Source organism: Balaenoptera ricei, chromosome 7 (assembly GCF_028023285.1).
Source record: "Balaenoptera ricei isolate mBalRic1 chromosome 7, mBalRic1.hap2, whole genome shotgun sequence".
Lineage (NCBI taxonomy): Eukaryota > Metazoa > Chordata > Mammalia > Artiodactyla > Balaenopteridae > Balaenoptera > Balaenoptera ricei.
In genome coordinates, this window is record NC_082645.1 from 28,792,878 (window position 1) to 28,820,562 (window position 27,685).

At 39.2% G+C, this 27,685-nt stretch overlaps 1 protein-coding gene across 1 annotated transcript in view; it reads left to right on the top strand.

Moving 5' to 3' along the window:
* The window catches only part of THSD7B (thrombospondin type 1 domain containing 7B), a 594,306-nt gene that overhangs the window by 316,411 nt on the left and 250,210 nt on the right, over nt 1–27,685 (top strand). Inside the window, exons 11-12 of the mRNA XM_059927090.1 lie at nt 13,056–13,250; nt 26,217–26,480. Coding sequence (XP_059783073.1) covers nt 13,056–13,250; nt 26,217–26,480 — 459 coding nt within the window. The remainder of the gene's footprint in view (nt 1–13,055; nt 13,251–26,216; nt 26,481–27,685) is intronic.

Consider the following 27,685-nt stretch of genomic DNA (forward strand, 5'->3'; position numbering starts at 1 on the left):
ACTCTACCATGAGCAGTCATTCCCCATTGAATTATTTTTAATGAAAGAAAGTCAACTGAGATAAATGGAGCTACTCTAAGGTGTTGTAAAATCAGGGGGAGAGTCACTGATGTATAAAAAGCTTGGTTGTGGTGATGGCTCCTTCCTATTCACGGTCATGATTTAATTTAGAGTGATGGCTGCCAAATGTCTTACTGAATGTGATGATTGATATGCATTTATAAATGGTTTTCTTCCAGACAGGTTTTAATATTTCTCCATAGGAGGAAGGACTCAGAGAGGCAGTCTAAATGGAAGGAGAGGCTGAGAACTTTTAAAGCTGAGTTTGCATAGCCTGTCCTGTCTATTCTGAGTATATGTATTTTTTGGTCTGGCTTAGGGGAGGGAGTGGTTGGAGATTAATTAAGAGCCTTGTCTTGCAGCTTCGTCAACAAACAAGCTACTCTCTGTACTTAAATATTTATTTTGGATGGTTTCATTGTGGCTAATGGAGATCGCTGGGGGTCTAAAGCTACTCCAGGACCACTTGTGCGCATGCAGACATAGTTGGCAGGCTACACTGTGTCCTAGAGAAGGACAATTTAATGCTTTTTTCCCTTGGATTTAGGATTCTTAGTGACTACTCTTTCTCAACTCGAGTGTTTGAAGGTGCTCACCCTGCTTGTCTGGAAACTCTGATTTCCTGATTTTACTTGGTAGTCAGCTTGGACTTGTGTTTCCCACTCCCCAAGGCCCACAGCTGACCCTGATCACTTTGCTTCCAACCATGGCTGGGTAACTTGACCACAAGTCCTAACCTTCCTTTCTGGAATCTGCCACACCAGATTAGCTGTCAGAGTTTAAGGTCTCCCTTCCTCCTTTGTTACTCTCACCTGTATTAGCTATGCTTTTTGTTTGTTTTTTTGTTTGTTTGTTTTTGATATAATTTATGAATCATTTGTAATTTTATTTTGTTCACTTTTTTCCTGAAGTGTTTCATTCTTGCCGGTGTTTTTCAATTAGGGGAAAAATCCCTTGAAGCCAAGAGCCCTACCTGTGTATATTTCCTTGGTTAGCTGTGAACACAGAGAGATTCAGGACTTAAAAATCCCTTAGAATAAAATGAATGGGCATTTTTAACTGTTCATTTCCTGATCTTGTATTAGAACCTAAATACAATGCTTCAAGGTTACCAAGGGACTATGTTTACATTATTAACTTATTAAGCATTTCTTATTTATTTGAAAATTCTTTTTTTTTTCCCTGAGAGGGCAGCGATAACTGGGGAGTATGCTTCCAACATGCAAAGTGAGTTGTATCTTTCCATAAGCAAGCTTATAATTGGGCTCCTGCAGGCACACAGCTTCCCATATGGTACTTATGAGTCAATTAAAGCACCCTAACAAGCAATTATGGGTTTACTGTTTAATTCAATTTCCACAGCTCACACTGTTCCACTCAAAAGTTGCATGTATGTTATTTAGCATGTAATAATAAGCACACATTTTATTCAAATGTAGTTTTTGAAGAATGGGATCTCCAAATACTGTGGTTTTACCCACTGTGCTCTGCACAGAGAAAAAATACAAGGGGAAAATGAAAACCCTTGGAATATGGCAAGAACTGGCTTTTAATTCCAAATTGCCTCATTTGGATAACAGCGAGTGAAAATGTCTTCTCTACTACATACAATTGGCGCAGAAATGGAATTGCTAGGACATCCACTGGGAGAATTACAATACGTGGAATGGCTGATAACGTGGAATGGCTGGTAGATTGAGCTCAGGTGATTGACGTCTGAGGGGGAAGGGCCTGGGGTTGGTCCTTGAGTGAAGTTGGCTTGGTCAGGCCAGGGTAACCCCCGTCTCTGTCCTGGGAGATGCAATGCTAGGGGGCCTCCTTCTCAGTTCCCACTATGCTACCAGGGCTCCTGGCCGTGCCCCACACCAGCGCTGGCCACCTAGGGGAAGGATTAGAGCAGCCCTTCCCTCTCCCTGAGGCCAGAGAAACTAGGCACAGGCAAGCTGGGAAGACAATTCCACACAGCATCTGAAAGCCCGTATTGATGTCCATCCCAACCCTGGCCAGCTCTTGGCTCTCAAGCATGGGGTGGACTGGATCATTCACAGTGGACAGTTCAGAGCAGGGTCAGCAAGACACGCTTGCTGTGAATGAGAGCTTAGACGGACGTAGCCTTCTTTTCCAGGACCTAGAACTTGCTATTCTTTCTAGCTGTTCTCACTCCCTTCTCAATTTCAGTACTTCTCTGCAGAGATGATTGTCCCTTCATTCACTCTTGAAGCCAACAATCGAAGCGTTATAGTTGGATGGGACAAAGTGGCTTTGCATTTCACGTGGCTCAGACTCACCCACATCCTGGTATTTGACATTGGAATGCACTTTTGTTTGATATAGAGGTACATTCTTACTTATGCTTCATCTTGAATAAGAAATAAGTCTGCCTGTTTCTCTTCCCTGAGGATACCCAACAGAGGGCGGGGAGAGTAATTCTAAAGGTAGCCTGAGTGGCTGAGGGAAACCGGGCAGGGTGATTGAAAAACCAGAGAATTAAAACAAAACAAAACCGACCTGTTGTGAAAACAGTGACTGGGGAAGTCATGGTAAGCCTGGTTGTGTCAACTCTGTTTTTCTTCTTATTTTTGGAAGTCGATGAGGTAGGCTTGGTTCTTAATCTAGTGGATGATGCAGTGCTAGGAGGAAATACCTTCGCCCTATGTTGTAGGCTGGCTAACAGCCCCCCAAATGACCAGGCCCTAATCCCCAGAACCTGTGAATATCTTACCTTACATGGCAAAGGGGACCTTGCAGATGTGACTGATTAAGTTAAGGATCTTGTGGGGAGAACAGGCTGGATTACTCAGGTGGGTCCAATGCAATCACAAAAGACCCTGTAAGAGGGAGGCAGGAAGCGATGTGATGACGGAAGCAAAGAGACAGAGAAAAAGCGGCCGTGCTCGTGCCATAGTCTCGGCTTTGAAGTCTGAGGAAGGGGCTAGGAGTGAAGGGTGTAGGCAGCCACTGCAGCTGGGAAGGGCAAGGTACCTGTTTCTCCGCAGAGCCTCGAGGAGGAACCCGTCCTGCTGACATCTTGACTTTAGCCTGAGGAAACCGATTTTGGGCTTCTGACTCCTAGAATTGTAAGAAAAACATTTTCTGTTCTTTTAAGCGGCTAAATTTTTGGTAATTTCTTACAGTAGCAACAGAAAACAGCAATACCCTGGAAACAAATTAACATTAAAAAACATCTTTCCTGAAACTAAAGGACCAATGACGTTGAGCTGTCCAGGAGAGCATCTAAGTCCTGAGCACTGACACCTAGGTCTCCAGAGGCGGGTTGCCCAATGACCCCTGCCTCCTACCTCATGGTGGGGCTTCAGAGAATCTGTCTGCTCTATTTAAGGGCACCTTAATGTGTGTGCTCCTTTTTCAGGAGACACGTCAGTTCAGGCTCAGCTCTCCAGGGCCTTGGCAGCTGGTGGTGAAGCATGTGTAGAGGAGGCTTCACATCAATATTTTTTAAATGCTTTTAAATTTGTGTCCTTAATCCAATCAGATTTCTGTCTCTGCCTCCTGTCTGCCATTACGGCTTCAGGGAAAGGGACAGGATAAATGCCACCTCAGATGGGAGGCGGATGTGTCTCTCAAACAGGGAGAAGGAAAAGCCCTCCTCTTCTTGTCAGGGTGGGTGATTGGTAGTAAAAGAGAAGGGGGGGTGGTTGCAGGGCGGGGAAGCAGAGCAGAAGAAACGTGTGTCGTGCTTTTCCCTGACTCAGGGCTGACGTTTTAGAGGTGAGAGTTCGGCTAAGGAAACAGAAGAAAGCTGAAGGTTTTCTGCAACGTGTCTTGTTTAGAACTCTGGGAAGAACTCTGGGATGGATTGGGAGGCTGAGATTGACGTATGTACACTACTATGTATGAAGTAGATGGCTGGTGAATGCCTACCGTATAGCACAGGAAAAAAAGCTACAATCTGTTTGCAGGACATATATTGAGTTAACCTTAAAAATGCATTCCAGTACGCATTAGGTGCAGACAAATACTGTTGGATTTCACTTATACAAGGTACCTAGAATAGTCAAATTCATAGAGTCAGAAAGTACACCCGTAGATGCCAGGGGCCAAGGGGTGGGGAAAGGGAATGGGGAGTTAGTGTTTAATGGAGACAGAGTTTCAGTTTAGGAAGGTGGAAAATTCAGGAGATGGCTTATGGTGAGAGTTGCGCAACAATGTGAATGTACTTCGTTCCACTGAACTGTCAGTTAAATATGGTTAAAATAGTATATTTCATATTATGTGACTTTTACCACCATAAAAAAACAGTAACAAAAAAAGAACTCTGGGAAGAGATGCCCTACGGGGCGCCACTCCAGAAGTAGGGCCTTATTGCCGCCCCAGAAGCTCCCTGGGTTTCCCGTGCTACAGAGAGTCTGCAGAAATGCCTTCATGCCCGGGGAAGGGTGGGGTCTGCAGAAGTGCCTTCATGCCCGGGGAAGGGTGGGGTCTGCAGAAATGCCTTCATGCCCGGGGAAGGGTGGGGTCTGCAGAAATGCCTTCATGCCCGGGGAAGGGTGGGATAGGTGCTGGTGCCGGCAGGCTTCACAGGAGAACCCGCTCTGACTCTCGCAGAGCACTGATCACGGGGCCCCAGCCGGATACGCCACACCTGGAGGGAGCCAGGTGGGCTGAGCTCTCATCAGCTTAGATGACAACAGCCCCTCATCAGGCCGAGAGGGAATGGTTTGTGAGATTTTCACCCTGAGGTGAGACTTCCCTGGTGGATGTCACCAGGGTGAGCAGCCAGCCGGTGGACGAGGGCCACTCTTATTGCAGATGCTGGCAGGGCCCTTCTTCACGCAGCTCTGAGACCCTTGCTGGCTGCCAGGCACCCAGATACCTTCCTGGAGGGGGGAAAGGGAAATGGCTGGAAGGAAAACTGCACATTCACCTGAAAATAATTATTTCAAATAGGAAGGAGGCTAATTAAAATGGCCCAAACTGAGAGAGCTTTAATTGGCATTTGTACCTTTCCTGATTACCTGCTAGGAGGGGAGTTCTTAAGAATGATTGCATCAGTCTATAATGAAATCGTTGGAGTGGAGTGCATTTCTGTCCTTAGACTCGGCAAGAGCTGGCCTGCCCTGGCCTCCGTGCCTTAGAGGGCCCTTCTCCTACCTTCTCCTAGCCTGTTCCTTCCCACAGGCAAGAAGCCTCACTGGAGCCCATGCTTCCCTGTCCATCCCCTTATCTAAACCCTGCTCAGCTGTCAGGACCTTGGAATTCCCTGCCCTAATGGCCCTGAACCAGCTTCAAGAACTTACGGGGCCTCTTCTCTGAGTCTGACTCTACAGCCTAGATCTGATGGGTGGACAGGGGTGGCTGATTTGTGAATTGAGCTTTGGGGGATTGACTGTAGTGCCCACTCATAAATGTAAGACGGTCCCTCCGGGGGTAGAATCCAGCTGGGAGTGAAAGGAGAAGAGGGCTGGCCAGACACCCAGGGCTGGGCCCACAGTCCCTGTGCTGCCACATTCCAGCCTGAAACTCCAAGTCCTTCCAGAATTTTTATTGAACCCTCATGTTCCAAGTCATGAAGACATACATGTGAAGTAGGAGAATAGAACTGATCTATTACAGGTTGGTAAATTTCAAAGATAACTTCGAACTCTTTAGTCTTGTGGTTTGTGACCTCTTGTATTCCAACGCTGGTCCCCACGTGTGTTAGGGGCAACCTGGCATTGCATCACTAAATCAGGGACCTTGCTACACAGACATGGAACGTGTCATTACAAATGTTACGAGCCTTATCAAAGGAGAGGTCAAGGGTCTTAGAACGTGCATAGCAAGGGCAGGAAGCGGGCCTGTTACATTGCTTGTTCCTCTGCACAGGCATAAGGTGTGCCAGGCTCCTGTCTTCACTAGGTGCATCCAGTCATCCTTCATGCGTCCCCTCCATCCAGGAAGGCTCCTGACTGCGCAGTGCCTGAGGACCCTGAGCAGAGTGACCTTTCATTTCCATGTTTCTTTCATCTGTGTATCCCAGGCCGCCAGTGCAGGGTCTGCCCTATAGAACACGTTGTTCGAATGTCGTGTTAGCTGAGCAGTGGCCGCCCGCCCCCTCCTCTCCTCTCCTTGATGTGCATGTAAACTGGGTTCTGTACCTGATTGAAGTAGTTCACGATTGCAGGACAGCAAGCTAACAGCTCTTCTGTTTTTCTAGCATGTCACCCTCATTTCCTGGAAATCATGACCTCTTGAAACAAATTCTTCCTACCCTTTCTTGAACTCCGGTCAGGAGCAGCTTTGGGGAAGTAATGTGGGTGTCCTTGGTGAAGATGATGAACGTGAATAGATCTGGAGTAGCAGATTCCATTGCTTACTTAGTCTTTCCAGGTAGAACATTATCATTTCCTATTATAAGGCCAGCAACCCCTGCCCTCTTCATACCATAACTGAAAAGAAAACAAACTTATCCGTGTCTGACTATCAGAGTTTAGAGGTGATAGGGGGCAGAAAGACTAGCCATTTAGTAGTAGTTAATAATCTGCTGATTTCAGTCACCATTAAAGCCTAAGAAGGGTGCCTAACCGTCCCACATGGACAGCCAGCGTCTTCAAAAAATTAACTACGAGACACGCTGAGAATTCATACAGGTCCTTGCTTTATTTCTTTAGCTAAATTCTCTGATAATTTTACATTTCCTGCTAAGCCATTCCTTTTCATGTTGCTAGAATTGAAAATAATCAGATAACAGCGGAAAGCAGTTAGTAACTTTTTTCCCCTTTTTGGTGATTTTTTTTCTCCCAAGGCTCAGGCTGTGTGGTGATTAAGAGAAAGATCAAGCTGAACTCAATTCTATGTGTTATGTACATTGCTAGACACTATGAATAGGAAAATGTGACCTCAGGCATCACAGAGATGTTTGGAGGGTTCCAGGTCACCCGACCATATCCACTTACCAGGTGACTGTTCTTATCTGAGAGCTCTTGTCTCAACAGCTTAGCTCAACCACCTGCTTCTCCATCATTCCTTAATGAGAATACCCATCTGTTCCAGGCAGCTACTCTGAGAGCTTTCTGCCCAAAGCTTAAGATAGCTAAATTTCAAACAATGCACAGTGAGATTGTTCTGCAGCTATTTGAGCTAATTTTACCTGGGAGTACAATTTTCCTCCAGTAAACACAGCAGTATTTCAAGTTTAATAAAATATAATTAAGCATCAAATTGCCACTCTGCTTAAATGATTCATTCCAGGTAGAAACATATGACAGGAACGGTCAGTAGTGAATACCTCTTCCTTGCCTCATGAAAAGACCTTTCCCACTAGTATAGTACAGTAATTTAAATACTTAAAAACATCAAAAGAGACATCTTTTCTCTAGATTGTGACCTGCAAGTGATGTGCTGTGATCCAAAAGTCCCAGAACTCAGAGTTCAACTAAATAGCAGGTGTCTGACAGGTCCATTCTCTGTAATGGCCTATTTTTTTCATGCCTGCCCTGAACACATCCTTTCCATTCAAGACTGAAGTACCTACTTTTCTCTTGTTTACCAGGACTTCCCCATTGGTTATTGCCATTAGGGAAACTACATTACTGTGCTACTATTATCTGTCTACCTGCCTGTCACTGCCACTACTATAGCCTCCCAAAAGCTAGATTATTTATATGTACATGTATATCTGCATACACACACAGAAAATACTTTTATAAATTATTCATAGTTCCTTATATTTTGTGACCAAGTGATTGGATGGATGGATGAATAAATGGGTCAATTTCAGTAAGGTCTATTAGGGAAGAAGGTATAGGTAATAAAGATCCAGGTGTATAAGCAGCCTAGTGTCTAGTCTGCCATGGAGGTAGAGAAAGTGACCTTAAGAAGGTTTATTCCTGATCCCAGGGCATAAGCTATTTGTTCTGCCTTATGTTTATTCTTCTTGTGATCAGTAATGAAGCTCAAATGCTCCTAATGGTCTGAAAAGCGTTGCTACAATATATGCCCCTAATTATTGCTTAGATGTTAAAATTCTCGTGAATTCAGCATTAGCACAGAGGGGCATGGCACCTGTTTTTGTTGGATATGAGCACCTCAGTAAGTGAGGTGAAAATATGGCCAGCACTCTTGTGCAAATACTCACGCTTTTCTCATTAGACTCTTTAAGTACTAGGGATTTTGATCTTGGTGCTTCTGGAAGGAATTCCCAGCAGACCTTAGATTCCAGTTTCTGACTTCCTGGAGTTGTGGTCTTATATGGTAGCTTGTACTGTAGCCCCATTTTTATAGACACTAAGCATAATGCAAGAGCATCACTTGGAAATATAACACAATATCCTTGGGAGGGCCATGCAGTCCTTGGAAGAGCCTACTGACTTCAACATTATAATTTAAGGGAGGCTCCAGTCACATTTCTTAGGCGTCAAGAGGGTTTGGTAGGGTTTGGAAAATTCTTCCTGAGCCAAGGCAAGAGATGGTGGAATCTTCTTTGCAGTCATGTCTTACATTTCATTTCCAATAGCCTTCCTCATAATAATAGAAACTCTCCAGGCAGATGTACCAAGTGCTTAGTTCTGTGCTAAACACTTCATCTACATCAATTTATCATAAGATGTAGGTATTATCATTCCCGTTGTATGGATGAGTTAATTGTTTCAGTAGAATTTACATAAGTTGCCCAAGGTTACAGTAAAAAAAAAAAAAAGTCTCTTTAGTTCTGTTAAACACCAAGGCCCACAATTTGATAAGTACACTTTACTTACCACCTCTGATTTAGTCCTCAAAGAAATTATCTGACTTAAGGAGTCTATACACACTTAATATTGCCCACAGAACTATATTGTAGGTTAAAAATAACCTAGTTGAAAAATATCCTTTGAATAGATACATATGTATGTATAACTGAATCACTTTGCTGTACACTTGAAACTAACACAACATCGTTAATCAACTATGCTCCAATATAAGATAAAAATTTAAAAAAATATCCTTTGCCCATGAGTTGCCCAGTGGAAGGGGCCTCTGAATTGGGTTGTACCTCTAGCTACTAGTTATCCCCACTTACTCTGTCTTCCCTTTTCATTTCCTTTGTATGTATCTGTCATCTTTCCTTTGCTGGGTTTCCAGTCCTGTGTACTTCTTGCCTGCTATTTCTTCATTTTTTGCCTACCCTCTAGTATCATTCAATACCCAGTCATTTGATAAATGTTTACTAAATGATTCCTTTTATACTAGAACATTCCTGAGAAGTAAATTGTTTTATTCAACTTGTTCATGTTTTTATTTCTATTGGTTCTTTTCACACTTGAAAGTAAATTAGGATCTTGAACTTGAAGAAATCTGAAAACCATAATGCCTGACCTAAACTGATGATTGCATGCTATGTAGCATATCAATTGCCACTCACCCCTGAGTTGATCATCAGTGATAACCTAGAGCAATGGTCTTCAGTCTAATGTGGGTCAAGTTCATACTACAACTCTGAATGCATTCTGTGGCCCTTAGAATCCTCCAAAGCCTCCATTAGACTACTGGGTCACTTTATGCAGGAGTGATGGATCTGATTTATTCTATGTAGTCCTGTTAATGCATTGAATGTGTTAAGGGCATATCTAGTATATCGGTTGACTAATGGTGATTGTAAGTGTAGTGCAGAATCAGGTGAAGATTCACCCAGTTTTCTCTTCACCTTAATCTGAGGATGGCCAAGGAAGAAATGAGGTGTGGTGAGCGAGAGTGTGTACATGTATACCTGCTAGAACTATCAGCCTGCTTGATTTAAAACAAATATAAAAGATAATAATAATAGCCTTTATTTGGCTCTTGGTGGGTGGAGACACTGCTTTGAGAATTCTCACAGCCCTTTGTTTATGTGCTTTTATAATACTCATTGTAACGATGAGACCAAAGTATAAACAATGTAAATAACTCATCTCAGTTCACATAACACCCAGGTGTTTGGAGATGGAATTTGCATTCATGGCACTTAGTAACAGTGTCTGTGAATTCTGTCATATGCTAAAGCTATTCTTAGTTTCTTGTGCAAAGAGTTCAATATAGACATTCATAAATCCAGTGTATTCTAATTTAGACAGTTTGTAGAACTTAAAAATATCTTTGAATGTTTATCATAGCTTTCAAATTTTAAACTTATTGAAATGAAATATAGAAAGTGAATATTTTATAAATTTATTTATTTTAGGCTGTGTTGGGTCTTCGTTGCTGTGCATGGGCTTTCTCTAGTTGCGGCAAGCAGGGGCTACTCTTCATTGTGGGGCGCGGGCTTCTCATTGCGGTGGCTTCTCTTGCTGCAGAGCACAGGCTCTAGATGTGCGGGCTTCAGTAGTTGCAATGCGTGGGCTCAGTAGTTGTGGCTCGTGGGCTCTAGAGCGCAGGCTCAGTAGCTGTGGCACATGGGCTTAGTTGCTCCTCGGCATGTGGGATCTTCCTGGACCAGGGCTCGAACCCGTGTCCCCTGCATTGGCAGGCAGATTCTTAATCACTGTGCCATGAGGGAAGTCCTAGAAAATGAATATTTTAAAATAATATATTATCATTGGAAAAACTCTTCATTTGTATATTCATAGAGGTTTAATTTTCAAACAGCAATACTTTTTGAAAGTATTTAAAATTCCTCTTCATATTATTCAGTGCATTGTCATCTTGGAAAAAAAAAATTAACTTGGCATGATAAAAAAAAATCCCCTAAATTAACTCCAAATTAGTTATCTAAACATGAAATTCAAGTAACATTTGCTTGTACACTACTTAAGAAAGTATCTTGTTTTATTCATCATTAATGGCTATAATAGTCCCAACAAAGAAAATGCAGGTGATGTTGGTTTGATGTGTAATGGATTTTGTTCCTAGGATGTGGATAAAAACAAGAACAAAAACTATTCAAAATTAATGAATAGCCCCACCTGCTATGGAGCAGATGTACAAACTGGGAAGTATTGTGTGGGTATCCATTGTCATCTTAGCTGATTCCTTTGTCCTAAAGCATTAGCTAGGTTTGGCTTTCACCAGTAAATAGATAGATAGATGGATAGATAGATAGATAGATAGTTGGATAAATGGTGTTCAGATTGACTTATTCTCTGCTGTGCTCAGAATAAAGAAAGGAATTCAGAATATAAGAGAAATGGGCAACTGAAAGCCCCTGTGTATACTTACCCTGTGTTAAAGAAGTGTATATAAAGAGTTCTTAACAACATTGTTCCTAGGCTGTGGTCTCTTTATTTCTTGTGACTTGGTAGATTTTCAAGAGCTGTAATAAAAACGATCCTAAACCATAGTTTCTTTAGGATGATGAACGCAGCAAATATCCATTAACAAATACCATGTCCAAAGGCATCATGCCAAAAGTGGGTGGTCAGTGGGCAGGCTGGATCAGAACCACTTGGGACACTTAAAGACAAAAATATTCCTGGACTTCTCCCCCAGAGATGCTGATTTAGTAGGTCTGAAGTTATGCCATCAGAACTCTATATTCTCAGAGACGTCCGTGATTAGGAATCGGTTGAGAAGTGTAGTTTTCAACTGGGGGTGACATTTGGCAATGTGTGAAGTCATTTTGGGTTTTCAAAACTGGGAGGGTGTGTGTACTATTGGCATCTAATGGGTTGAGGCCAGGAATGCTGCTAAGTATCTTACAATGCACAGGACACACTTGTGTACCCACAAAATTATCTAATCTAAATCGTCAGTGGTGCCAAGGTTGAGACATGCCGATCTAGAAAATAAAGATATATCCTTAGAGTCCATAATTAGGGTGAATAAAAGATGCACAAAAATACCGTTCATTCTTAATAAAATAAATGGCATTAGTCCAAAGACTCAAAAAATTAAGCAAAATCTCAAAAATATTTTACCTTGAGATTATCAGTTCATGGTATGACTGGAGACATTCCAGCTGAAAAAGTATGTGAGAAACATCTGCAACTGGTAGGATATTTGTATTGGGGATTATCTGGATAGATTATGCCCGTATTTAAAAAAAATAAATAAAAATTTTAACTGATCCTGAAATGTTAGCAAGGGAAAAAATGTTTACTTGTAAAAAGCAGAAATTCCTTTTAAAATACTGACTGAAGTGAAAAATTGGGCCATTTACATAAGTGCCATTTAAACAAGTAAACAAAAATCAAATCTAGGATAAGTTCAGATGATTTTTTGGTGGTTTTGTCCTTTTTTGTCCTCCTATTACTCTTTTTTTTTTTCCAGTTGTTGATTTTTTTTTTTTTTTGGAGTATAATTGCTTTACAACGTTGTGTTAGTTTCTGCTCTACAGTGAAGTGAATCAGCTATATGTATACCTATATCCCCTCCCTCTAGGACTTCCCTCCCACCACCCCTCCCCACCATCCCGCCCATCTAGGTCGGTCGTCACAAGGCACCGAGCTGAGCTTCCTGTGCTTTATAGGATGTTCCCGCTAGCCATTTATTTTATGCACGATAGTGTATATATGTCAATCCTAATCTCCCAATTCGTTCCACCCTCTCCTTCCCCTCCTGTGTCCACATGTCCGTTCTCTATGTCTACGTCTCTATTCCTACCCTGCAAATGGGTTCATCTGTACCATTTTTCTAGATTCCACATATATGCATTAATATACGATATTTGTTTTTCTCTTTCTGGCTTACTTCACTCTGTATGACAGACTCTAGGTCCATCCAGGAATGAAATTGGGTCATTTGTAGAGATGTGGGTGGACCTCCTATTATTATTCTTTTACAGATTCTCTTTTCTAGTTTTGTATCATCTCTAGAGATCAAATGCTCACAGGCAGGACATACAGAAAATTACTGAATGTTATTTTGGTTGCTGTCAATGCTGGGTTTGGATTAATAACGAAACCAATTAAATTCTCAAATACCTCCACTGACAACAATAAATGTTTAATTTCCAGAGAGAAATAAGGTTAGCTATGTTGAACACCTTTTGCAATCACAGTGATAACCAAACTTTTCAAACATTGGGGAATACTGCTATTTTGTCCAAGAACCAGCAGCAGCTTGATTTAATTAAAATAATAACAAAAGAATCCATGTTTTTTTAGCTGTCTCATGCATCTCTGGTAATAACCAGTCGGCAGAAATGACGGAATGCCTCAAGCAGACAAATGGCATGCCTCCCCTTGTGCAAGAATGTACAGTACCCTGTCATGATGACTGCACCTTCACTGCTTGGTCCAAGTTTACACCCTGCTCCACGAATTGTGAGACAACTCGAAGTAGACGGCGACAGCTCACAGGTAGGGTGTGCTTTTCATTCTTTAGCTTCAGGCAAGTGATGCTCTCCTGAACCGATCAAGGAGAATAAAAGTTCCAGAAGGATGGGAAATTGTATCAGGTCTCTCCCCTCCCCTCCCCTCCCTGCCATTATGCATCCTCAGTGCCAGTGCTTGGCACATAATAGGTACTCAATTTATACTTGTGAAACAAATGAAAGATGTGAACCATTCCAAAGCTATGAAGTTCTTCTCTATACAGCTTTATAATCTTTGTAGTCATAAATGGCAATATATCCACCAACTTCCTGGAGTAGTTAATGGCAGAGTTTCTGGTGTTTTTCATGCCAGGATCTCAGCAAGCTTGAAAGCAGTCTCTGATTTGTAAAGAACATCAAAGGCAGATCTCACCTATGTCATTATCTTTTGCCATTAACTTTTAAGTAACTTGATATTTTAAAATTTTAGTGGTGGAAAGCAAAAATTGAATTACAGGGACTTCCCTGGTGGTGCAGTGGTTAAGAATCTGCCTGCCAATGCAGGGGACACAGGTTCAATCCCTGGTCTCGGAAGATCCCATGTGCCACGGAGCAGCTAAGCCTGCGTGCCGCAACTACTGAGCCTGCACTCTAGAGCCCACAAGCCACAACTATAGAGCCACATGCCACAACTACTGAAGCCCACATGCCCTAGAGCTCACGTGCTGCAACTACTGAAGCCCGCGCACCTAGAGCCCATGCTCTGCAAGAAGAGAAGCCACCAAAATGAGAAACCTGCGCACTGCAACGAAGAGTAGCCCCTGCTCACCACAACTAGAGAAAGCCCGTGTGCAGCAGGGAAGACCCAGCACAGCCAAAAAAAGAAAAAACACATCGAATTACATACATAGATTCTGCTTTTGTGGTATATGCTAATTATTGGTTCTATTTACATCCTTGAAATTTAGTGGAAATTAAAGCAATGAGTAGTTTAATCAAGGTCTTAGAGCAATTTTTGCCTATAATATACAAATAATTGATGTAGTAATATATCCTACTTCTTATCTAGATAAATATGGCAGAACTTCTCTTCGTTGAATGCTTTTTCATATTTGCAGAAAACTTAATTCAGGGAATGAAGAATCAAAGGAAAATGCCAAAAATAATAATTGGGTTAATAAAATTGGTGTTGACATTGAAGACTTAAGCACAGATGACCATTTTTTCTCATGAGCAATCCAAGTGCTAATTCTCTCAGTTTCAAGACCTTTGTTTGAAAGCATTGCATACAAGATTGTTTTACATTTAACTCACTCTAATGGATTGACAAAATCCATGAGAGCCCTTAACAGGATTTCTGCGCACAAATCAGGAGCCCATTTGTAAGTACAGGTGAAACGTATACTCACAAATAGAAACATCAAATTAAATGTTATACTTTGATATTTCTTCTATAAAAATTTGTTCATATATAATTTTAAGCAACATTGCTTATGTTTCTAAGATAAAACAAATTTCTTATTCTCTAACAATATAATGGGATAGAATGTATATGACAGGAATAATTCCAAGTTCAGGGGCAATTTAATAGAACTTGGTTTGCATGTTCCTACATAATCCTTCAGAAGCCATTATCCTAGCAACTCTGTCTATATCTTTGAGATGAGAGAGAATTTCCTTGAGAGGGAAAGAAAGTTTTTAATTAATGGCCAATTTTTTTTCTTTGTCTTGAAGGTTTGCTAATGATGTTTTGTACCTGTAAACTGAGAATGAAATAATTGAAAATCCTAGGATACTTATTCATTTTGCAACCAGTACAGTTTGTGTTATCAATTGTCAAAATTTTGATGAATTTGACTTTTATTTAACATATACTTTTAAGGTAAATCCTGAAGAACTGTTATATTTTTCCTTGCAAACTCTATCCTAAGAATTACATTAATATTTAGAATTTCTTTTCTAAATTATTAACTGCTATGCTTTTGCCTAGCTGATCTTTGTATGTCTCAGTATCTAGATGACACCTAAACAACTGGCTAATTTCATGAAATACATGAGTTGTTAAAATCAATCAAATGAATTATATAGTAGTGTCAACTGAAAGAAAAATGCACAGTGTGAGAGTTGTGAGTTAAGGTTTATCCAGGGGCTTACTGAGGACTGTTGCCCCGGAGACAGCCTCTTAGATAGCTCTGAGGGACTGCTCCCAAGAGGTAGGGGAGAAGGCTAGTTTATATGTGATTTTGTTGCTGTTAAAAAATATATGCAGTCACCATACATCTTGGTAGAAACTTACTGCTAGTCACAAAGAACAGCAATCTCAAGGTAATGATCATAGTGCTTTCTATGTATGGGAAGATACAAGAAGTGGGGTTTATTTAAATTCTTCCTGAAATGCATCTAACTATCTAAGGGTCTGTTTGTTCAAAGCACAGAGTATCCTTTTATTGTCTTTAATTTCCTCTGTTAGAAGCACTGAGTGTACGGTCAGTCAGTGACTGCAATGGATTAATCTTTGTAGACTTGGATGGAGAATGACATACTCTTTGCTCTTCTTTTGTTGGAAGTTCCCCCATTTTGGTCATAAATTCAACCAAAGTTTGAGAGCCGTTTCATGACCAATTTGTTCTAGGGCCCTACGTCAAGGATTTCATAGGATTTCGTTGATAGACCACTCAATGTGCTATGACTGAATTGGACCCTTCTAATGGTAACCATAAAGGTCTCTGGACCACCTGTCTTACTAGTCTCTTATGGTCCAGGAAATGGTTCTCCCTGATGGTTTCTTCCCATATCTAGAGTTACACTATTATGATCATTTTAATTCTATATAGAACTATATATTCGATCAATCATTTCAAATCTCTTAGTCATTACTACTTTTGTTGGAGACTCAGTTGTAGATTTGGTAATGCAAGAATAAACAATCTTATAAGCAGAATACAAGTTCTATAGCTAGAAGTATTAATAAGGTCATAGTGAGAATTTATGCCATGAACTTGCAGCATCAAACCAGTTCTTGAGATCACCAAGACTAGGGAGCAGATTAAGGCAGAAATCTGATTTTTTTTATGTGGGTCATTAACTGTGTTCTTTTACAAGCCCAACAGAGTCATTAAACTTAAATGACTGTTGCCTGGTATTACCCATATAAATCCATTCCATAATTGAGGAAGAGTCCCTCCTGATAAGTGGGAGGTTATGTTTTTTGAATTAAATTTAGCTCATTGTTCTGATTGAGCTGGAGTAACTTTGATAGAAAATTCATATCTATGTTAAAATAAATTTTCTAAGGGACCATCCAATCAGATCCTTGGAGAGGAGAAATCCACCAAGGTGAACCAGAAGTACTGGACATAGGTAATTGACCATAAACCAAAAAATGAGATAGATTTTAAAAAATTTGCATAGGATTGTGCCCATGATAGAAAAACATTTGGTTCACATGTAAAAATCCAAGAAATCAAGATCCAGCCTGGCATCTTGGAATAACTATCTGCTTCTGATGCCCTCATCTCTTCCTGCTATGGGTATGGTTTGTTTTCTGTTTGAGTATTGTGTCAAGGTGAGTTTGAGGTTAGCAATCCTCTCTATAGACCAGTCCAGTACAGGGCCCTTTTTAAATGGGAAATATGAATCTAAGAGTCAATTCCCTTTAGTCTTGTTGTGCATGAGCTACTTAAGAGTACCTGATAAGGGTCTTTCCATCTAAGCTGAAGAGAGTCCTTTAAATGATGTCTTTTCCAGTATATATTCTTCTGGTTGTAGTCATAGGGTATCCGATCTTTATCCAAACATAGATTACTGTGATAAACTTCAGAAACAAGCTAAAAATGTTCTTTTAACAAGTGACTTAAACTTTTGTGATAATGTAACATAACAACAGGAGCCATCTAGGAAGTGAGTTTCAGGCAGTAAATACCAAAACCTTATAGGTAATTAATAGCACAAGAACTTGATATCTATAAACATATTTTACTGAAACATATTTTTTCTCTAAAGTCATCCTCATTTCCACCAAATATAGTCAAACTAAGACTAACTTGTTTGCAAAATAAGTCTGGTTTCAATAAACTTGGCCTAATTATTTACATAAGTTTACCAAGAATAGCAGTTGATTACATAGACTCTTTTAAATTTGTTTTTTTGAAGCTTGTCTTAAACAGTCCCTGACTGAACTTTATTAAGGCTTCTCAAGGCCACGATAATTATGCCTAGGACTTGCCATCAGATTTACCTGTATAGGTTTGGGTGAATTCCTCCTTTCTCAAGGTCCCCAAAATATCTTGAGGGTCCTTTCTTATTCACCTGATAAGGGTGCTGGGAACCCTGCAAATAAGGTACTAGGCTGTTTCTCTAAGGGGCTTTATGGCTCCATAAAGTCCATCTTAGTTCTTTAAAGCTGACTTCTTATATCCGATTCTATGTATATTCTCAAATAAGGCATTCCAGTCAAAGCTATGTTAATATAACCAGTGTTGCCATTATACCCTGTCAAATGGAGAAGAGATTTTTATTGAACTTATGCAAATAACTATATTTCCATGAAAATAAGAATAAGGAGTTTCCACTTCTAGAGAGATCAGGAAGAGAGAAAAAGAAAAATGTTTCAATTCTGCTTACAAAGGTATAATTTATCAAATTGTTGTTAGTCATAGTATAAGAGGAAAGATTTCCTTATATCAAGAAAACAAAGATAAACAGTAATATTTTAGACAAAAAGTCATAAAAATTATAACCATATTCATCAGTTCATTCAGTCATATGCAATTAAGTTTTGTTGATCTTGATCTCCTGTTAACAATTTTATAAAGTCATCAGATTTTTCATTAGAATTCTTTAATTTCATACCCAGTTCAGCAGTATAATCTGAAAGCTATCAGAAACCTGTAATTGTCAAAAAAAAAAAAAAAAAAAGTCCTTCTGTGACTCTTCTTGAAGATGAAAATTTTTAATTAAAGCAACAGAGTAAAATAATAACTATCTGTACATGACAAAAGACTTAAAATGGCATGGTTAAAGATATGATTACAATTGACAAAGAAATTTGGTTATTTCTGTTACACACAACATTTTAAGATAATTCGACTATGATAACATTATAGTAGGACATCTGAATTTTAGGAATTTCCTAGAACTTCTAGAATATTTATATTGATAACATTTACTCATACAATATTACCTAAGGTTTATCATCATTTATTTAACAATGTTAATCATGTAATTTAATATACCAAATAAACCTAATTAGTTTAATATCTTTCTTTGAGATGTTTCAGGGTCCCTCGGAGACATGCCAACATTAGCTAGAGGTCATAACAGAGAGAAATTCAGATTCTAGTTTTGCACCAGCTTATTTTTAACATTAGAATTCTTTCAGCCAATTAAGTTCATTTTAATCTTTGCCAGCCCTGGTCATACATCAATTCTTTCTCAGGGTTTCTTTTCATAAGCCTGTAATTTGCCTTTTTTCTTCCAGATTGTGTCCTATGCTTTCCCTTGCTCTTTTTTTCTTTTTCTCTTAACCTCTCTTTAGGACAAAATTACTTTGTTTTCCCTTAACAGAATGCATTTCCTTTTCATTTACCCTTTTAAAAAGTTTTCTTGCATACAAAGATGTTTTATTTATTTTAGTGGTTCTAATTACACATATTAATCAGAATTCTCAACCCTTGAAAACCCCAATCTCTAGCGAAAACCAGGAAGTCAGCAGTTATGAACTATCTGTCACATGAGCATGCCTGATTGGCAAACTTATGAACATATTCCATTACCTCTAGAAACACATTTTTTCAGTGTAATTTTTCCTTAGTGTGGTATAAGACATGTGACCAATAAACCAAACATCTTTAGGTTTTTTTTTTTTTTTAAATAGGAAGACAATAGGAGATAAATTTAGACTTGCTTAGCAATTAATTTCCCAGTATTTTCTCTTATTTGGAAATGATCTAGACATTCAATGAATTCCCATCATTTAACTTAGTAAAACTCTAAAATTTCAAGTTACTGAAAGATCTGGAGAAACTATTTTTAAGTAGACATACAATAAGACATAATTGTTCTTAAAGCATTCACCTAAAAAAGTCTTAGCCCATTTGGATCTATATTTCTTTACGAAAATATCATTAGTTTTATTACTGACAAATTTTGTTAGAGATAACGTGATCTTATTTGACATTTAGTAAACAGATACAATAAAAGTTTTATATATAATATTCTTAACTCTAAAGATAGGACTCTTTTAGTTAAACCAACAAACTTGTTTTTATTGGGTAGAGATTAATCGTAGATCATGTCAACTACAAACTGGCACTTGCCATTGGCACTTGCCATCTACCTCTACAAGGATGAAATCAGGAGCTGCTGTAGCTGCTGACTTTCAACACCCCCTGAAAGGTGTTCAAGGTGGAGATCAGGAATGAGGCATTGTGTGCTCTGGGAAAAACAGGGCTTCAGATAGTTAGATATTTTCAGGAGATGATTTTATGAACCAAATTCTTGTATCTCCTCATATCTAGAAAAGCCCTAAAATCCTTCATGGTGACATCTGCTCCTTGTGACTAGCAGTAACCTTCATGAGACTAGCAGAAACCTTCTGCAAAAAAATATGCACTTGATTGCATGTAGCCCCATTCACCAAAATCATATATATATACTGACCTTCCCCATTACCTCTTTGGAGCAGTTTCTCAGAGCTCTCTGAAATGCTGTCTCCCGAGCTTTAGTCCTCATTTTGCACCAAATAAAACTTCACTCACAGCTCTCACTTTATGCATTTTTTTTTCAGTCAGCAATCGTGATCTTAAAAAAAAACATTCGGGTTAATTTGTATTGTATTTCTGAGAATGTATATAAGCATTTAATTTTCTTTAAGCCAATTAAATAGTTCTATATTACAGTTTAATTTTGATAATACCATCACCAAAGGTAGAAACATATATCTATAATGTACACACAGGCATATAAATAGGCACAACCAGAGATCGCATAGCCTCATTTTAAAACTTAAGTCATGAATCGGGTATTATGATATAAAACTTGCTAGTTTATAATAACAGTTGGAATAAGTTAACTCACTTGGGTTTTAAAAGGCTTCTTCCCCCCCCCCCCACCCCTTTTTTTTTTTCAATCTCAGAAATTGGAGATAGTCTAGATAAGTGTTTCCTGAGAGGACCTGGTAAAACATTTACATCTCAAAGACTCAGGGAGGTAATTGTAAGCTCCTCCGAGAAGGACTTCTGTTCCCTTTGGGTCAGAATTTTGAAAAGATGTTTTATAAAGCCAGCTTCCTCTAACTGCATATGGAAAAGCCAGTTTTGGAATGTCAAGAGAGTCTCATCTTGACCTTTTTCTGAATGACATTTCCTTCATTTCCCAGTTAACTACTTGCATGTATAAGCTCCTTATAAACATAAACCTCTGACTCATACCCTGCCAGGTTTATCTGGCACCACTTTCTTCTGATTTGAAGGCTTTGTTTCCCATTTTAGTGTTGGTTTGTCAGGATAAAATTACTCTTGAAGACTGGTGGGCTGGTGTGCTGTTTGTGAGCTTCACTCCTCTAGGTCTCTAGGTGGCACCCTAGAGTCATCTCAGCGCTTTCACATGTCTCAGTTTCTCCCCCTGGCTGTATAAAATCTCCATGGAGACTGGAGCACTGGTTGGCCAATGTTATGTGTGCGTCCCAAGAGCAAATTTCTTTAAATTAATGAGTGGGTTACTCACACTGAATGGTGTGAGGGCTGGCCTCTGCCACTCCCATAAATTTCCCAGTTGACTGAGAAAACTGCAACTGGTTGGAAGGAGCTGTGTCCCTAATCTTCGGAGCTGAAAGCTCTCACATGGTATCTTCACTTTTATTCAGACCAACTCTATTAAGGTATTCAAAAAAGACACCAGGCTAGCCCCCTCCCTAATCACCTAGTCCAGACCACTTGGTGTCTTTCAACTGAGCAACCTCCTGCTGTCTCTCAACGGGGGTAACCCACTCAGTATCTTTCAAGTGAGCAAACTTTTCCCAGTGTCTTTCAACTTGGTAACCCAGCTACCTCTTCTTGAACCTAAGTTCAAGGAAAACCTACTCCTCATGGCAAGGAGTTTAACAACCACCAAATAAAACTCAGAATCATCAATCAAGATGTGAGATCCAAGACCCAGGAGAGACATACCCAGTTGTCTGGACTCCCTGAGGAAGTGGAGAAGCACAAGGGGCCCATGTTGAGACCAAGGCTCCTGATACTTGTAGAGTTCAGGCAAAGGAGAGAAGTCAGCTCTTGGTCCCTTTGTGGTCACCAAAACATTCAACTGAAAGAAAAATGCACAACATGAGAGTTGTGAGTTAAGCTTTATCCAGGGTCTTACTGAGGACTCTAGCACAGGAGATGGCCTCTCAGATAGCTCTGAGGAAGTGCTCCAGAGAGGTAGGGAGGGAAGGCTAGTTTATATGTGATTTTGTTGCTGTTAGGGAATACATGCAGTCAGCATACATCTCAGTAGAAACTTACAGCTAGTCACAAAGAACAGCAATCTCAAGGTAATGATCATAATGCTTTTCTGTGTATGGGAGGATACAAGAAGTGGGGTTTATTTAAATTCTTCCTGAAATGCATCTAACTATCTAAGGGTCTGTTTGTCCAAGCACAGAACATCCTGTTATTGTCTTTAATTTCCTCTGTGTAACACTGAGGTCACTGTCAGTCAGCAACTTCAATGGGTTCATCTTTGTAGACTTAGATGGAGAGCAAAATACTCTTCACTCTTCTTTTGTTTGCAGTATCATTGGTAGAAAAACACGTAGTGAAAAATCTGCACTTCTCAAGCTTTATTTTTATTGTGATACTAATGCTTGTGTTTTGGTTTTTCCCCTGTAATTTGCTATTAAACTTAATAAGCAATTTCTAACATGAATGATAGTAAAAAGGGATGGGCTTAGACTGTAAAGCAATATGATTCTCTAACACAGACACACACAGAAGAGCGTACAGACACAAGTACAAGCATCTTCATTGTATAGGGGACCATCTACGGTGTTTATTTTTCTTTTTCCTTTTTTTTAACCAGAAACCTTAATTTAATATCTGGTGTTATGTGTGTTGTATGCAAACTAGATAATCACAGGTTTCAGATTTAGTGATAGTTAAAGCAGTTGTTTATACAATGCTGTAAATAATCTTTCAAATAGTATAATCTATCTAGATTATTCATATATATCTATATATTCAAAATAACCGGGTAACTAATACCTATTAAATATTGTAGTTTTGTGTTTCTGTGGAATCGGTTACAAATTTCCCTCTGACTTAAGAGGAAAAAAATGTCTTTAGAGTTGTAGTAGAGATTGATTTTTAAAATATTTTTTAAAGTACTGGCTGGTTCTGAATCCAAGGTTTAATACTGATTATGACTAGAATGTAATCAAAGTTAAGGACCGCTGGTAATTTGTTTCTTATTGTGAAAACCATCTCTACATTAACTAACTTGCTCAAAGCCTTCTTCAAACAGTGATGCCACGTAATTAAGAAGGATATCACAAATATAGAGACAGCATATATTTGTACAGAATATTTGTTCTGCCAGTAACTTTTGGTTACTTTGTACAGGAACATTTTATTATTTATTCCTAATCTCTCTCTCTCTCTCTCTCTCATTTCTTCCTTCCTTTTTTTTTTTTTTTTGCCTTTTTTTTAAAAACTTTGCTCAATTATTCAAGGAACAATTCTTGTTTACCATTTTTGTATGCTAGGCCTTGGGGACACTGTAAGGGAATAGGTAGACATGACCCTAATTTAAGAGCTTCCAGTCTAATGAGAGATAGAGTTTTGCTACAGACAGTTACAACACAGTATAGTACCTGCTACAATAGCTGTTATATAGGGTGCTGTATTAGTTTTTTATTATTGCTTCTTTAACAAATTGCCACAAATTTGATAGCGTAAAACAACAAATTTATTCTCTTACAGTTCTATAAGTCTGAAGTCAGACATAGATTTTACAGGGCTATAAGCAAGATGTTGGCAGGGTAGCATTTTTTTCTGGAAGGTTTAGGGGAAAATGTTTTCTTTTCCAGCTTCTAGGCGCTGCTTATATTCCTTGGCTCATGTCTCCCTTCCCCCAAAGTCTTGAAATTCAGAAACATTACATCTGTTTGATCATTCTTTCATAGTTATTTTGCCTCTGATTCTTTACTCAGCCAGGAAACGTTCTCTGAATTTAAGATCATGTGATTATGTTGAACCCAGGAAGATAATCTCCTTATCCCAAGATCCACAAGCTTAGTCACATCTACAAAGTTCATTTTGCCATCTAAAGTAGCATGTTCACATGTTCCAGGGATTAGGATGTAAAAAATTCTTGCAGAGCCATCATCCTGCCTACCACATGCTACACAAGTACATGAGAACACCTCTTCTAGAACTGAGATGAAGAGTGTATTCAAGGATGACTTTCTGGAGGGAGTGATCTATCAGTGTGGACCTAAAGGACAAATAGTCATTAGCTAGGAAATGGCGGGAAGGTAGAACTGGTGACAATTTCTGGAGTAGAACATTCAAAGGCCAGCAGTTAAATGAGTAGCTTCTAGGAACTAAAAAACGCTCAGTATTACTTATAACATGCCAGAGGCAGAGTGGTGCAACACAGTCAGAGGCAAACACAGACCCAGATCCTATGGAACCTTGATGACCAAGGTGAGGAGTCTAGACTTCATTCCATGAGCTGTGGTAAGTCACTGGAGAGTGTTAAATAGATGAGTCATGTGATCAGATTTCCAGGTTTGTAAGTTGGTCCTGGCTGCAGTGCAGGGAATAGATTGAAGGAAGTGAGTTATGGTGGCAATAAGATCTTGGAAGGTGCCATTATAGTGATTTAAGCTGGGGATTTGGAGGAGTGCTAAATATGGGTGGTATCAGTCAGAATGGATACAGCGGACTGATTCAAGAGATATTTAGGTATTTGAAATGATAGACCTTTGTCATTAAACAGATACAGGTAGCACAACAGAATGATTCAAATGTGACACTCCAGTTTTTGACTCGGTCATATTGGTAGAACTGGGAAATGCAGGAGAAAGAATGGTTGTGATGGTCAGAAGGTGAGTGTAGGTTTTGCCAGGTTGAGTGTGACTGGTTCTTTAGGTGTAGATTTCCAGTCTCTGGCTCAGAAGCTTGAATAAGAAATCTGGGCTGAAGATAATAATTAGGGATTTAAAGGTTATAGATGATTATTGAAGCTCTTTGGGTGGTGAAGGTGTAGGATCAGAAAAGAGAATCTAGGGCAGTGCCCTGAGGAAACCTATCAGTTAAGAGAGGTACAGAGGGAGAAGAATTCAACAAACAAACAAAAAAGTTGTACCCAGGGAGATGGTGAGGGTGTGGAGTAGGGGTGAAGGACATAAAGGTAAGGTGTGATGAAACTTGGAAAAGATATTTCAAGAATGATGGCATAGTCAACACTCAGAACTATTGCTGAATGATCAGGTCTGAAAGATAAGATGTAAAAGATAGTTCATGACTTTATTACTTTGGCAAGAGTAAGTACTTCTAAGGAATAGGTAGACTCAAAATCTAGGGTTAAGTGTGTTGAGAATAGAATGGAAATATAAGAGATGGAGACAACGGTACTTTGTGGACATTCGAAAAGCACCAGAGACTTGGGTTACACGTTAAATGCTGATAAGAAGGCGCCAATCCTCCTCACCCATTGATGTATCTCTCATGCAGTAAATTCTCACAGTGGTGATAGATGCTCTGCTCCTCACATTTATTCTCAGGAAGTGCCCCTAATGGTAGAGGCAAGTGAATACTTCCTCCCAGAGGGACAGTGGTGTGGCCGAAGCTTCTACAAGATCATTTCAGGTCCGACAGGAATCCTTATTTATTGTGGCCATAAGCATCACAGAAGGCATAAAGCCAATCGTCCAGGTGACAACTGTAGAATTGCTATGTGTAAAGTAGACTAACTGACAATAAGAAAGTAGTCTGTGCATCAGCTTATTGCAAGCATTTCCAAAACAGCCATAAAGACTGGAGATAAACTAATAAAGCTGCCTTTTTTTTTTTTTTTTATATAACCAGCCAAGACTCTCACTAATGACCCATTAATAAGGAAACAAAGTGGAATTATTAGATCTAGGAAAACTTTTAAAAATCTAGAGGAAGTGTGTTGGTAGCAAAGTTGAGTCAAGTTACAGGCCATCTTGGAATCCATTAAACATGATGATCAAGTACTCACAGCTTTGAAAAATGACTCTGCCTTGTCATTACTCAAAGTTGGGATTACACCTAAAAGGTCCGTCAAAGTCAACTGGTAAGGTAAGGTCATATTCTAAAATACATAACCTAAAAAGGTCTCTCAAAGTGCAAGTCATACCTTTTTCTCAGATTAAATTTTCCAAAATGAATTGAGCATTTATTTCAATCTATTGTTTCTGTCAGCATTTGTGAGCTGCCTGATAAGAGGAACCAAAATAAGTTCCAGTTTGTCCACCACACACCAAGTGACACCCAGGCTCACTCCAGGGCCATTGTCTGGGAGGATATCATTTTGTTCCTTGAATAAATAAACTGCTTTTAAACAGTTACTTGAAAAAAAGGGAAGGACTTAATACACCATTTTGTTCATTTCCCTGGTAACCATTAGTTTCATGGAAAATGGAGACAAGGTAATCTCTCTGTTTTTTATCAACAAATTATAGGGAAACCAATATTAAATACGTCAAGGACTTTTCTATCTGTTGAGCCACTGTAGCAAACATCTTCTAAGTATTTTTTGCCTCTCTCCAACATGAGACCTCTTTTTTTCAAATTAACTTAAATTTCACAGTTGCTGTGGGAATTGCTTTCATTGTCCTAGGATTTCCTTCTGTGTTTAAAAAAAAAAAAAAAAAGAGTGTAAAAAAGAAAGGCTTTATTTTATTTAAGACTTAATAGTCTAAGAGCTTTTAAATAAAATGTGAGCAACTTATAACAAAACAGCAGATGTGAAATTAATACATCAATGTCTCTCATTGGAACAGGGAAAAGCAGGAAGAAGGAGAAATGCCAGGATGCTGACCTGTACCCTCTAGTGGAAACAGAACCATGTCCTTGTGATGTGTTTACATCTCATCCTTACGGAAATTGGTCAGATTGCATTCTTCCTGAAGGCAGAAGGGAGCCTCAGAGAGGATTGCGGGTACAAGGAGACAGCAAAGAATGTGGAGAAGGCATGCGTTTTCGAGCAATAGCCTGCTCTGATAAAAATGGAAGACCTGTTGACCCCACCCACTGCAACAGCTCTGGTAAGGAGATGGGTGAGGAGTAACAGATGAGAACATTGACATACAGCCTAGGAGGGGCATCCCAGGTCTAGAATTGGTAGCCTAGTTCCTTAGTAATTACTTCAGTTCTTCTTTGTCAGAAACACACCACCTCTCATAAAATATGGACATATGGAATGCACATATCCATATCACACTGATTATCTGGAATGTGATCGTTTGGGATCTTTGACTCACCTCACTCTATACTTCACCTCTGGCCACTTGTTTCCTGGCGGTGAGCTCAGTTGCTCTTCCTCTAAGAAAACCAAAGCCCAATGCAAATGAATATATTTTACAGTGTTTATTGGTACTCTGATCATATATATAGAAGGCATCAGTCCTTGAATTTCTTATAAGGACGCTGACAAAATACCAATGAAAATGTTAATTGGAAGTCAATGAAAAAGTTAATAAACATAAATGTTTTATGGTACAATGTGTAAGTATACCCAAATTTATAGACTAAAACTGTAGAAAAGGAATTAGGCAATCTGGCAGAATTTTTGAGTTGTTAATCAAGGAGAAGACTGTCTTTTTTATTTATTTATTTTTGAACGTTGGGATAATTTAAAAGATATGGGGAACAGAGAAAGGAATGATGATTAAATACAGCTGGGGTAAACATTGATGGAAGAGGCTGAGACTAATGATTACAATGGAGCTTATGAATTTCCTGCTCTATTTTTTGGTTTTTAATTACCTTAAGAAACTGAAGTTAGGGATTTTACAGAAGGTATGGATAGAGAGAATTTATGTTGGAATGGCAAACTCTAAAAAAAAATGATAGATTTTTGTCTCTGTCATCAAGGTCTTATATTCTAATAAGCTTCCTAATAATACCAGAAATAGCAAATTGAATTCACTTTTAGCACACAAGTAAATCATAGTTCATCCTTATTCTTTATTTCCAATGTATCAGCTCGTTTTAGTTAGGATACACCTGGATCATTATAGGAATGCAATTTAAGGTTTAATGATTTCTAATTAGTGTCATCATTGCTCTGCTTCCTAGGTTAGTCTACAGAATTGCATTCAGTGATTTTACTTTCAGAAACATTAAACACATCACAAGCAAGTAATGGACCCATTTTACAGAGGCCAAAGTTGGTTTTCTCTGGTCTTTGTTTTTCACCTTTAACATACATAATGGTTTATTTTTAAATTTTTTTCTTGAAATATATTTG